Source organism: Cariama cristata, unplaced genomic scaffold, assembly GCF_000690535.1.
Source record: "Cariama cristata isolate BGI_N322 unplaced genomic scaffold, ASM69053v1 scaffold35441, whole genome shotgun sequence".
Classification (NCBI taxonomy): domain Eukaryota; kingdom Metazoa; phylum Chordata; class Aves; order Cariamiformes; family Cariamidae; genus Cariama; species Cariama cristata.
In genome coordinates this window covers 1-14082 of record NW_009601630.1, presented here as the reverse complement: position 1 = coordinate 14082, position 14082 = coordinate 1, and the positions used below count along the sequence as shown (strand labels likewise).

Here is a 14082-nt window from a genome sequence, read left to right as displayed (position 1 = left end):
TCAGACAAGGCTTGATACAGCCTGTCATGGACACAATGTCCTAGTAATTTAGACGATGGATGGAGCAGGTGAATGTGTGGGGGAAGAAATTACATTCCCAAAGGAAAGGAGAAAACATTTTTGTGATAAACCAGATTGATTTCTTTTTCCTTAACACATTTTAAAGCATACCTTTGAAACTGCTATAGAGTCTGCAATATTAAAATAGCTCTGAAAGGAGTAAGTTGCTGAGCAGAATACTGAGGAAGCAGTCAGAAAGGCACAGGACTTAGCATTTAACATCTAACACTTCCAGGTCTATTATAGCATTCTTTTGAAGCAAATTACTTGGACCCCTGCTCCGCGACAGGATCCTACTCCTAGATGAGTCACTGTCCTCCATCAGGCTGCTAGGTCAAGTTTCCAGGAGACATCTTCTTGAGCGCTGCACTCAAGCTCTCTGGTACACTACCTCTGTCACACATTGAGGAGCCAGTGTAATAAATAACAAATTTTTTTTATTGTTCCAAAATAAGGCACATTAAAAAAACACTAAGAGGAATGTGACATAACTATGTTGTATTTTAAAACAAGGAGCAACAAGAATCTTTCCTGAATGCCTTTTCCTCTGATACATCTCTTCCACAACTCCATCTCACACTGACATTTGTGTAGCCTGCTGTTTGACCAGTGCTAGGACAGCTGGAAAGAATGCTACATTCATTATCATCCACATGCTAGCACAGGAGTGAAATCTTACTCCATACAGGTGAAAGGGTACAGTGTCAAAAAAACCTCTACAGCAAGACATGGATTAAACACTTTCTCTTCTTTCTGGCTCTAATGTCACAGACCGGGACTCCTGAGGCAGGGATTTTCAAGGCCAGGCCGAGGTGGAGGGCCTCCTCCAGGCTCAGAGAACATTCTGCACTGCAGGCAGCCCGAGAGAGAAGTACACATACAGTCCTTTGTGCCACTGAACACAGCAGCACTTCCAGTCAGTTCTTTTCAGGGACACAGATGCTGGCAATGGCCACAAGGAATAGTGTGTTAGACTGAGGCGGGATCTTTCATCAGAGCTGCATGATGGGACAACCACACTACCAGGGTTTTCTAGAAAAGTAATTACATGTAATATCTGTTGGGTATGGAATGAGAGTCCTGAACAGCTGCTGAGCCTCCAGGCAGCTGTATTAATTTTAAGTTTATGCCCTGCTTCTTCTTCAAATCACAAGTTCAGTAATTCTGTCCTTCCACATGGAAAACCAACAGTGAGTAACTGAAAACCAAGCTATCCATACTGGTCTTGTGAGCTGTTCAGGCTCTTCCATACCCCAAGAATGCACCAAGCCAGTTAACTGAAAGGGATGTTTGAATAAGATCTTCCTTCCCTGCCAGGAAGTGAGATCTTCTTCAAATGCTTCCTTCAATTCCCTCCAGGAAGGAAGACATTTTACTACGAACAGGGCCAGGTGACCTTGCTGACAGTCCACCTTACACAGTCCCACTGGATAAGGACGTAGCCTGCAACCTCCTCTCTCCTCTCTGAACTCACTGGCCTGGCTTTGCATTTGCTGAGCCTTGAAGCGCCTGCCTGAAGACAAGGTTTTTCAGCTGATCCAGTTTATTGTCTCTTAAGGCATCCCGTATGGCATTGAAGAAGCTGAAGTAGTGCTGGAAGTTGTGCATCATAAGCAGGACACCGGCCAGCAGCTCATTGGTCACAAGGAGGTGATGGACATAGGCGCGAGTATGCCTCTGACAACAGTAACAGGTGCATCCTTCCAGCAAAGGACCAAAGTCATCTTGGTATCTAAGGAGGAAGCAATGTTGCATAACATCAAAGGTAAGAAGACCCATTCAAGCAATAAAGAGTATCCAGTTACTACATGGCCTTTTGCAGGGACTTGAGCCTCGAAGTCCTGAGGGCCTGAATCCAGCTGTAAGATGTGTTGACATCAAAGACCATACCGCTGGCAGGAAGGACTTTAAATACCATGCCACAACTCACTACAGAGCCAAAAGGCCACACATCTAAGTCAGAGGATAACTTTGACTACACCACAGCTAACAGCAGAGAGAGGCCTTATCTGTGCTTTCCCTGACAGAAAAGCTGCAGCACAAGGCACGCCTCACTAGCTATCACAGAGTCTACGAAGGAGAAAGCTATCAGAAACAAGGATTTACCGATTCCACCATCGCAAAACAGTATTCCCCTCTACTGTGAGATGCACTATTCTCACAAAGTGGAGAGAGGATCAAGCGAAGCAACACAGTTGTCTACTCAGACAGCCTAGCAGTAGCTGTGGAAAAGGGAAGGTAGGACAGGTGGCAACACAGGCCAAAGTTTTTGTGAAGTACCCAGAAATTGCAGAATTGCTCTGCAGCTGCCCAAACTGAGTCAGAAAGTGGAGGCTCTCCATAGTTTAAATAAAATCTAGCATCTCAAGATGACCTCAGTTAGATGTGGATGACCAAAATGATCCCCAGATAACCTGTGTGAATCTACTGTCTTTCAGCCAGAACACACGATGACTGTCTGCTGGATAAATGATCAAAAAAATCCTTGGCTTTCGGTCAGGCAAACAACAGTGCTTTCAGCCATACACTGTTGCCTGGTTACAAGCTACAATGCTTGTCCAACACTCTCCATTCAATGTCCAGAAGTACTGTCTTCAACACCTTCATGTTTTATGAAGTCTCCCATCCAGCTACTGACTGCATACAACCGAATACAGAGGACAAAAGCATCATATTTAGTGATACAGCTGCAGGTACCCTCCTCACAAACTCACATACCTTTTATCCTTCAGAAATATCTCAAATGGTGTCATTTCTGGGTCAGCTTTGGAGACTTCATCCTGGTGTTCTTCAGCACCATTCTTCTCCAGGTCCTGGGCCCCATTTTGTCTTAAAACTGGTTTAAATAAGAAGACAACAGCCTTTCATGAACAGATAGCAAGGGCAGAGGAAGGGTAGCAATCTTACAGTAGGTATTTCTGCCACTCTCTTGGCAGATGAAAACTCTTGCCACAAGTTTCCACTTCCTTCCTATTGTAAGCAACTATTTTTCTTTAATTGTCAGAGGTTAGTTAACATGAGTACAATTTTAGATAATTAAAACAGCAAGAGACAAGCGAAAACTAATCTACTAAACCTCATGAAGAGTAAGAGCTGGAACAACAGTATAACTTTTTGCTGCTCTACTGAGCTGAATTCTTAACAAAATGTCAAAGATATTTCCAGTCTCAACTGCATGCTGAATAGAATGCAAACACCTCAAAAAATTGATTTTCTTGAGATTTTGTTAGAGTAGACAAGCAACTCATCTGCATTTGATCATTCTATTTTCCATGCTGTCACCAGGCTCAGAGATTTAGATTTTTTAATTTTATTATTTTTAAAATTGGAAACAAAAGAGGCTGGTAACACTAATGCAGAAGATGTAGATTCCACATCTGCCTTTTCAACAGTCTATCTTAAAAATAAGTAATTTTGTAAGTTTGCATTTTTAGGTTTGTTCTTAAGCAGGAGATGTATCTGGAAACATCAATGTTACTGTTTGCACAATCCAAGTCTACTGAGTGTTAAACAGACACAGAACAAAGAGATTGTCCTCACCCAGAATCTTATGATTTAAGAATAAGGTGAGACAACATAAAGAACAACAAAGAGAAGGGACAAAAAAAATAGCAGTAAGCACAAATAAACAAGATGTTCTGTTTTATTCAGCTGGTTTTGAATTATCCAGGCACAAAAAGCCACTAGGTTCTACCAAGGAGGAAAAATGTAAAATGTTCTTCTATATTAAAAATGTTGAATAGGTCAAAACAAAACAGCTGCTTGAAACACATTTGATAGCTGCTTTAATGGGCGATACACATGCTCCCATCTCACAGTGTAATGAGGTAATGAGTTATGAACATCTCCTTTTTGTTTTGACGTGAACTGACGAATGCAAGGACAGAGATGAAAGCTGCCCTAAGAAATAGCATTACTAACTTTCGTCAGCTAGAAAGAAGAAGGGACTTCAAAAATGTATTATTAGAACAGACACATATTCAGTTAATTCTAGAGATCAGGTATCTTAGATCTTCACTTAACAGGTCCAGCCTTCACTGCTAACGGTAACAGTAAATTCGCCAATGGTGTTGAACAAGAACCCCTCTATTTAGTAAGCACTTGAGAAATACTTCAGCATATTTTGGCTAATCAGACATTTAGATCTTAGGTTGAGGCCTCAAGTTTGCCTCAACAGGTTTCACACCAAAATACCTCACCTTCAAAAGCAACACTTGACAGTGGAATCCCAGTTTTTCCAGTGGTTACTGCACTTATTTCAGGAACAAAACCCCTTAAATATAGACTCCTCAAAAGCATGAATTATGCTTGCCACAATACAGGATGATACAGCACAAATTATAATGACCATCAAGAAGCCTACCTGCTGCTTCAGGATCTGGATGGCAGTCATAACTGAAAACCAAGGCACAGCCTCGCTCTGTCACTTGGAAGGGAAAGAAGCTCTCAAAAATGTCCACTCCCCTTTCAATGCACTCAAGCACCTCATCTGGTTTGCCTACACCATGGATGATTCTGTAAGAGACACACAAGAAGACAAATCTAGAATATTCTGATTAGAGGCAAGCATGTACCTGAGGGAAAAGACATGTGTGCAACGCATGTAGCTTATCCCTGCAACTGCTAACCAGAAGGCAAGTGGGTAAACCAGCCATCACTCAGAATCTTGTGTGCTTCCATTTCCCCACCTCCAACCTATCCAGTACATAGCAGGCATTTCTTTATATGCCATTTGGAAGACAGCAATTATCCCTCATTTACTCCAGAAAAACCACGTTCTGTTCATTACGTTTGAAGTGATTTGGTTTCTTTCACAGACATAAATACACTTAGATTCAAAATTCACCTAACATCTATGCTGTAGAACAGATATTTTCCTTAAGTCATGTTTGTGCCCCAGGGAACTGCCAGTTTCCAGAGACATGGACTCCTTTGCTTGGTAACTGTTTAGGAGACAGTCTGAAAAGTCTTGATCAAGAGCAGCAGAGAGAGCAGTAGATGGCTGGTCAAAGATACAAGTCCTTCAGGTGACAGACACACCATATAGCACTTGGAGAACTGCCTGGAGGAGAATGCACTAATGAGAAATGTCACTGGAAAGAGAAAAGTTCCTTGCTTTATTCTTCCCTCCTCTTTACACTCTACCTGCTCAAATGATTTACCCAAAAAACTGGGCTGTAAATATCTCCTGGGACATGGCATCAAGAGCCAGGAAGAGCTCAGCTGGATTGCCATCAACGGTAACAAAGATCCTGCAGTTAGGCAAATTTAGCTGGCAGCTTCCCTGAGGGTGGGTGGAGCAGAAGAGAATAAAGCAGTGCCTGCTCTCCTGCAGGTGCATGGCTGGGTTGGCAGGAGTAGAAGCTAATGTAGGGCAATGATCTAAACACATAATTAGGAAAATACACAGGGGCTGATAAATGAAGTCACAAGGTGCCATTTTTAGTCACTTTTCTAAGTACTCCAATTAAATTGATGAGCACAGAAGAAGGACGGGAGAAATTTACAGCATGAGTGTCTTATGTTTCAGTCTCTCATTGCAGGGAGAAAATGATACTCAACAGTTAAAACAGTAGCTCTGCATATATGATCAAAACCCTTGCTAAAACTTACCATTAGACAGGTAAGGACAAACATTTGTTCTTGCAAGGGTTCTGATGCTATTGAAAAGGAAAATAAATTCTACAAAGACACTTCAGCATCTTTAGGCACATGAAAAGACTCTAAAGAGTACATTCATAAGATCATTTCACCATCACACAAAAAGGTGTTGCTTCTTGGGTGAAGCACAGAAAATGTTTGTCTTCTAGAGAATTTCACATTGGGGTAGAAAACAGCTGCAAAACAACTTCTCCAGCCAGAATGGCAAGGGTGATTCAGGAAAGCAGGATTGTCTGAAATTCACTTGAGGTACTTACAAGATCCCCTAGGGCTAACCAGCTTTCTTCCTACAAAGAGGTCAGAAACACTTGTCTTAACCAGACAAGCAAACTATTTGATAGATGAGGCAGATGCACTGGTAGCCACTAAGGTTAGCTGAGCAGATTGAACTCTAATGCTCCCATGGGATCTTTTAAGGAGCTCAACCAGACAGGATGGCAACAACACAGCAAGCCTTCTAATTGTCAGGAAAATTCAAACCCCAGGCACCGCTAAGCATGAACAAACTGCAACACTAGACATATGCTTTCACATTTAATTTCCTTTTGAACACCATTAGGTCAGAGCAATGCTCAGCTAGCAGAGGGCAGCACAGCAACAGAAAGACAATGAGGCCTGAGTCACTCTCTTCAGGAAATGATGAAAAAAGCACCCATACTACTTCTGTTGCAGCTGCTCTTGTAAGAGCAGCCCATGCGAAAGCCAGCAAGCTCAACCAATGCTAAGAAATCCCTCCACTTCTGAACCACTAGCAAATGCTAGCACACATTTTCTGGAAGTCTTTAGTTACTGTTAGTCATTTATAAGAGTCAAGACTGCTGCCACTCCTGTCCAGTCTCTGGCATGGATCTGATGGGCATAACTAATAACTCAAAATACACAACGATCCCCACGCTATGCCAGTCCAAGCAGAGAATACAACTGTTTTGGGCCAGGCTGTTCCACCTCTGGTAGTTCACAGGCTCAGTGCCTCAGGTACTAGGTCAGAGCTGGCTGCCATAAGATCGTGTAAGCACTGGTTGGTTCTGTAAGCACCCCTTTCTGCTCTCCTCCAGTTCAGATCAGAGAGGACTGGAAACATGACAGTTTTTCTGAGAAGAGGTCCCTGTAAAACAGGTTGATAAACACATTCTTGTTTGAGCTGAACTTAAAGCACACCATGGCCTCAGAGGCCAAATGAAAGCAGCCCAGACATATCCTACCTGTAATTCTTCCTAGAAAAAGTAAAGACAACTTGAACTAAAATCTTGAATCTTCTCCAAATGTGGGAAATACTCAAACCCACAGTGTGAGCACGGCCTGGTGCCAGCTGCAGCTAGAAACTGAAACAAGGGTTAAAGACTGCAGCCTGGCAGTGGTAGAATTTATGCAGCCTGGCACACACACAGAGCTGTGCAATAAAGTGATTATTTCCTACAATGATATTGCATGGCAGCCTGTAGATGCTCCTCATAATAGGACAGATGGGACTTCTTGGGATGTTGCCCACACAACTTACCTTGGTTTATCCTCTGGCAGCTCTGCTGTGACAGAAGCTATCAGTTTCAACTTGGTCTCCTTGGCCATGGCACATCCCTGGAAGCCATCTAGCAGAAAGCCACCCACAGGTCGCTTGGCAGTCTCCCTGGCTGATCTGAGCCTCTCTTCCAAGACATCTCCACCTTCAATCGCCCCAAACATTACACTTCCTTGTAGTTCCTGGCCCAGGAGAAAGCTTACAAGCATTAGAGCGTGCTCTGCCAAAGCCACGCAAGACATCTCACAGCCCAGACTCCAGATGCCTACTACTTAAGCCCCACACTCCAGGAACTTGCCAGAGCCACAGTGTTTCATCCCATGTAAGACTATTCCCCACACAACATTGTGAAGTCCAAGTATAAGGTAGAAATGGGATTATGATAGACAGGATTCTACTCCTTACCTTGACATTAAATCACTGAGAATTTTGGTGTCATTCTTCCTACCTCCCTACAGAAAGCAATAACCACAGATCATCTTTGTACATGGCTTTTTATAGGTGGCCCCTCAGCACTACGTGTGTCAGTGCAGACTACAAAGTAGGTGCCATTATCCTGGCCGTCAGACACCAGATCTCACAAAGAATAGCCTTTTGGGGGATACCACTATCAGCTCCTGTCACCCATTTTCCTTTGTAGTACAGACTCAGATAGTATGTCCCTTTCACCAAAAGGGAGGGAAGGTTCAAAGTTGCTGGAAGAAATAAAGAATAGCACTGGCAAATTCTAGCAAGTCCTCCCTCACTTGGAACTGAGTGGACTTCAGAGCAAAAAAGATGGGTTTTCTCAATCTGAATGAGAAGATCCTACTTCGTCCATCTATACAGCATGAAGGTAAGTGAAAAAAAAAAAAAGGCAGTACAGTCCAAAAGTGGAAAAAAAGATTTAAAAAAAAATAGTTCTCCTCCACTAGTAGAGATAGGTATTATAGTGCAGGGGGCAAGTTATTAGAAGAGAGTGGAAGAAGGAAAATCCACTGTGCTACCGGTTATACCTCATCCAGGACTGCTACCTGGGCATTCTCTGATACATATGTATGACACTATTTCCTACTAAATCACATCCTAGGAGCACCCCAGGATGCAGCACAAACCAAAAGGCAGCTGGGGTGCTACTGCCCCAATATTTTGTGACCTTACCGGTGATCTTTCAAGCAGCTGAAGGCATACATCCAGGAAGGAAAGCGACCTATCCACAGACTTCTTGGCCCTTTTTCTACCAACTTCCCCAGAAATGGTGTCTCCATCGCAGATGCACTGGAACCAGTCTGGCTGGATGGCCCGCTGTATGTCCATGAACTTGGAAGCTGACATTTCCATGCGCCCTGAGTTTCCCCACAGGGACACTGTCTGTTAAGGAAGAATAGGGATGAATGTTAGTTGCAAAGGTTAACAGTTCTTAAGAGTCAAAGGAGAGAAGGAATTGGTCTGGTGAAACATCAGATACTGGAATGATACGTCATAGATAAGTTCTCCAGGAGCATGGCTCTGATAATCAGCTGCACTTGGCACAATGAGTGAAAAGAGATAAATGACTGAAGTGGGATTTCAGGGATACTCTTTGGTGAAACCATCACACTCAACACAGTGACTTCTTCACATGTTTGGAAGTCTCTGAGATAGAGCATCTGGCCTGCCATCACACAAATTAGTGGCAGAACTGGGGGAAAAAAAAATAAAAAGAAAAGTTTTAATTCCCAACAAACTTATGTTGTCATCTCATGAAAAGCAGAAAAGGCTGCAATGGGAAATACAGCTCATTAGTTTCCTGTACACAATGCAAAACTAAGAAACTATTTCCTCTTCTGACCAGTGAATTCATACCACTCGCGTGAATATACATGTATATATAAACACACAGACACGCTGGGAAGAATACAAATGCTGGTTAGGCAATTTAATCTTGGAATCCAATGTTATTTCAGGTCCCAAACCCTGCCACTTAAGAAGGGCTTGAAATAGCAAGTGCAAAAGAAATACAGAGCTTTCAAACTCAGCCAACATAAGAAATGGCATGTACTCATTAGGATTTCACACACAGTCTTCTCAGTCTCCTCACAGGCTTTCCATTCTGTGTGCGCATGTGGGCCCTCATCTTCCATCATTACTCCATGCTACCCTCAAAAGATTTTAAAGCAAGACAAAAGCACCTGCACAGAGAGGTTATGTTACCTGAACACCTCTGGGCTAGCAGATGTCACCATCCAATTCACTACACATTCAGACTCACCACATGTTATTGCAGCCACTGCAACTATGCATGCTACCATGTTTCACCCTGTTCTGCAGAAATCTGTAATTAACCTGTGAGCGCAGCTTGGCAGTTGCTTTTGTTGTGCTGCTGTTAGCCTTGTGACACTGCTGCTCCAAAATTTTAAAGGGCTATTCAAGGTTAAGAGTTTTCATCTGCAACTCCATTAGTGCTTTTTTAAATGAGGAATAGTTTTCAGCTATCAGAAGTAGCTTATAACTTGAAGCATTATGGGGACTTTTCGGGGCTTGAGGGTTTAAATGTATTCTCCTAGCCTGTGCCAGACAGACAGATTAAGCAGTGCAGCTCTCATGCATGCTAATTCACAAACTGAATTTGGTCAGCTGATGCAAAAAATATTCCAAATTACTACCTGCAGAATAACTGGAACGCAGCAGCTATATGTTGTTCTCCAGCAGCATGTTGGCCAGTTAGTACCTGCTGCCTCTTATGTGAGAGCATCAAGGAACAGCTGGTAAAGGCAGGCGGAGGAAAGTCAGAACTGTTTGAGCTAAAGGGCAGAGTGTAATCAGGTCTAGTTACCTTCATTCTGCTCTCCAGAGGAAAAAAGCTGCTTTAATAAATAAAATAGCCATGTGGCTTAGAGAACTGAGCATTACCCCATGATTATTTAAATCCAGCCTGTGCCAGGCTTTCTGGTACAGAATCCAGAGCTTTCTGTCCCATTGCTTTCAAAAAGCTTTCATAAGTATTTGTCAGCACAGATCCAGCTGCAGAAAGCCTTGCAACAAGGTGACAAAAATCTTCACCAGCATCAAAAAAAAAAGTTAAATCAAACCTGCAACATCCAGGCTTAGATCACTGCTATCCCCTCATAGCTGCACAACAGTGAGAGAAGCTTCAGCTAATTCCTTCCCTGCAGAGAGACAGGACTCAGCCTGGTTCCCAGCAGCAAAGAATATACACCGATAGCCGGATGGCAGTAGTTATCCTCTGTCATTCAGAGACTTTTCACCAAATGTGACCGTACCCAAATGGGCCTTGGGACTGACCATATCTGAGCAGGTGCCAGGACGTGGCAGGCAGCAGGTAGCATGTGGATTGCACAGGGAACATGCGTGCCTGTGGGGTAGAATGGGCAAACATCGACAACATTACGCACTCCTGGATTGCCGAGCCACCTTCCTGCAGAAATACTAAGTTCTTCCCCTTTGTGGGCCTGTGGCAGACTGTAAATACATACAAAGGGGTTCAGGTTTATTGCTTATCAGTGGAATCACTGTAAGCTTGTACAGCCTATAAGCTAAAACACATCTATTTTCTTTTACTACCATATTAACCGCAACAGCGTAACAGTCCAGACCTCTCCCTTCTATCTGAATTGCCACTTAATTGTTCAGGGAACATGCTGCCAAGTAAGAAAATGTCCAGCTTTGTTTAGTTGGAGGTATGAGCATGTAAATGACATTCCTCTTTGTGCAAAGATTTCTTTTTCTATAAAGCCTAAAAAAATCTTGTGGCTGTCTAAGCACACCCACACAGATGAGGAAAGGACTGGCAGCTTTCTTTTGGGAACTTTAAGTGGGCCCTTTCAAGTCTTTACAGTTACTGTACCTTGTTAGTGTTGTAGCCAGATGGACAGGGAGTGACCGGGTCATGAAGGGAGCAGTACAGCACCGCATCTGGCATACCTGGGAACAGACCGACAGACAGAATAGAGTTTCATGGACCAAAACAAAGCTAAAGCAAAGATGTGGTTTGTAAATTTGCAAAAGGGAACAGGGTATTCTCACACACACAAGTACATCCATTCTGACACAGAAAATATTCATTTGATCTCTCCAAAGGTGGCAGATTTTTTCCACAGCTTTACTAGCTGCAGGGAGGAGAGTGCAGTATCAGGACAAACCATCAAATAACACCCTTTGGTTCTGCAGCCTACACAGCTCCTTTGAGATTTATTTATGTTTCTTCTTGATTAATACTCCTGCTACTAAAATTTGCCTGACTGAACATCTGACTTACTTGACCACTCAACTGATACACTGGAGACATCTGACATTTGATCCAATCTAAACTGAGCAACAACCTCAAGCCTAGAACTTTTAAGGAAGGACAACATATAGTAAGAGAACAGATCAGCTACACAAATGATAAATTTATCATCCCTGCCAGATTGGATGTTTACAATGTCAGAAAGCTAGACGGTATGTCTCAGTGACATACAGTTTTCCCTCCACAGACAGTCACTGAAATTGGTGAAGCCTCCAAGAAGTTTCAGATAAAGAGGACTTCTTGAAGGAATAAGTTGTCCCAAAGCAGTCAAGGTTTACTGAGAGTTGGCTGCAAACTTCCTTTGAAAATCAAAGCCATAACTTTGCTTACATAATGAAATGCATGTCCAAAATTTTGATGTGCATTTAAAAAAACAAATAACTTCTTGGTCTCTGTATACAGGACAAAATGCTTAAACATTTTTAAAAATTATAATAATTTACATTATTTTATACATTCATAATGTATGTGCAACTGGCACATACAAAACATTCATAAAAATACCTCAGCTTCGATACAAGCATTAGAAACTCAAAAGGTTTTTTTTCTTGGGAAGTCTTCTAGATTCCATATACAAAGAACTGTCTGTAAATTACAGGTACTAAAGACAAGCCATCACTTCTACAGGATTTACCCTATACCCAGTGTAGCATCCCAAAGAAGCTTGTTGACTTGGCTGATCATCCTCCAGTTCTCTGAGCTACCTTCCCACATATAAATACAGGCCAGGATACAGATATTCATCCAAGACGCTAACCCTGCATTCACTGTGCATTCAAGTTCCTTCGCCACATGAGCCTGACAACACTGATCTTGGCTGCATAATGCATGCGGTCAGGCCTTTATTGATCTGTTACAACAACCAGAGGAAAAACCCAGGATCATCACAAATGCAGGAACTGCTGCTTTACTCATTCTTATCACCAAGGTGTTAAGATAAAGATTTCATGCAGGAACTGCTCCAAGAATGGAGTACAGGGACTGATGAAGATCACAAAAGCTTGGTGAAGTAGCTGAGGGCTATGGTAACATTGGCTGTTTTGCATTTGACTATCCATAAGTGAAATTGAGTTTATTCCTAAAACTGACCCTTTAACATTGAAAAATTGAAGGAGAATACAGGGAACAAGTACAGTCCAGCTGCTAAACTGACAGGAACAAATAACAGGGGAAAAATTAGCTTCTCCACCTCCTTTAGTTCCTCAAAGCTCTCACAAATCCAACATGGGTCTTTCCCCTAACATCTTCTCAGAACTGGAATAGCTTGGAGGCAGAAGTGTCCACCAGCTGAGACTGATATGATGTGGGGTGCTTTGCCTGTTTATTCTTCATACTGGATGATTTCCTGTTGGAAATCTTTAGATGAAACCAACTATTTTATGAGAATCAAAAAAGTCAGCTTGAGTAGACAGATACTCTCAAGAAGTATATTTGAACAGCTGTATGTGGAAGGCCATTTTCATGACAATTTCTAATTCTCCTTGTCAAAAGGTCAGAAATTGCATCTGTCAAGATTAATTTGCAGCAGTCACTGGGAGATACAGTAAAACCTCTCTCAGTTCTAGTCTCCACTTTTGGGCTAAACCCATCTCAGCCAGTGCTGAAGCCCCCAAGGAGAAGGCTGGGTGCAGAAAAAGAGAAATAAAGCAAAACTACATATTTTTGTAGCCTGTTGGAAGGATTTCTGACCATACTAGTGACAACATACTATTTCAAGTGTTCCTTAGGTCCCCTTTGAGTTAGAAAAATGCCTGAATGTGGAAAGCCTAGGCCTACATCTTTCAGCCTACTGTACTGACTAAAAATGCACCAGTGAGATCTACCTGCGTTCTCTCTCCAGACATACAAGCAAACGCACACACTTTACCTATAAATTTTGCAGCTCCTTCTTTATATTCTTCCAGTACCTCATGAAGTTCCGCCCTGCATCCAGATATAGAAACACATTAACTAAGCAAACAACTGTCAAGAAAGATTGGTGGTTTCATAACCAAGGCTTCTGTTTCCATACTTATGCATTCTCTGAATTTCAATTGGTTTAGGCACTGACAGTTGCCATCCAGCTATCACGCAGCAAAGCCGGGACAGATGGACTAAACGCCAGAGACACAGAACTCAAGAATCACAGCTTACAAACCGAGGCACTCACAATTCTGTGCCAAAAAAGGAAGAGCTTTTACCCACACTGACCAGTGACCGCTGACTTGCTGGAGAGCATGAAGTCGCACTGTGACTTTCTGGGCAGCATTACTAACATGCATCACTCAACAACTACACAAGCTAGGGAGGTGAGAGCTTCTAACAAACTTTATGATGTTAATCTTTCCTTTCAGTTGCCACTTACCTAACTAGTTTTGAGATTTGGCTGCTTCTAAAGCTGGTTATTCTGCTGGGAAGATGACGGGGAAGTCACTAAGAGGAGTTTGGCTAAAACACTCTCAAAAATTATGCAGCCTTCTAGGTCACTTACCTTTACCCGCTTCCTACTAAGCCACACTAAGTCACCTCCCTTGCACGGGGCAGCAACAAAGGGGCAACCGACTTCGACATTTTGCCTTGCACCCGGGGAAGCGAGAAG

General features: G+C 42.6%; 1 protein-coding gene across 1 annotated transcript; it reads right to left on the bottom strand.

Annotated features, from left to right (window-relative positions):
• Nucleotides 1–1316: 1316 nt before the first annotated feature.
• Nucleotides 1317–13420, bottom strand: QTRTD1 (queuine tRNA-ribosyltransferase domain containing 1). Its single transcript, XM_009710523.1, has 7 exons — nt 13372–13420; nt 11064–11140; nt 8378–8587; nt 7220–7419; nt 4424–4575; nt 2779–2896; nt 1317–1792 (listed from the first exon to the last, which is right to left on the bottom strand). The coding sequence occupies exons 2-7, from the start codon at nt 11136–11138 to the stop codon at nt 1531–1533; spliced, it is 1017 nt and encodes a 338-aa protein (XP_009708825.1). The 5' UTR covers nt 11139–11140; nt 13372–13420; the 3' UTR covers nt 1317–1530.
• Between the last annotated feature and the right edge of the window lie 662 nt (nt 13421–14082).

Excerpts from the sequence above, each read along its gene's own strand:
- QTRTD1 (XM_009710523.1), bottom strand. The coding sequence starts at position 11,138 with ATGCCAGATGCGGTGCTGTACTGCTCCCTTCATGACCCGGTCACTCCC. Across the intron at positions 8,588-11,063 it reads CTGGCTACAACACTAACAAG|ACAGTGTCCCTGTGGGGAAA; the intron begins GTACAGTAACTG and ends CTTCCTTAACAG. Across the intron at positions 4,576-7,219 it reads CTGCCAGAGGATAAACCAAG|AATCATCCATGGTGTAGGCA; the intron begins GTAAGTTGTGTG and ends TGTCTCTTACAG.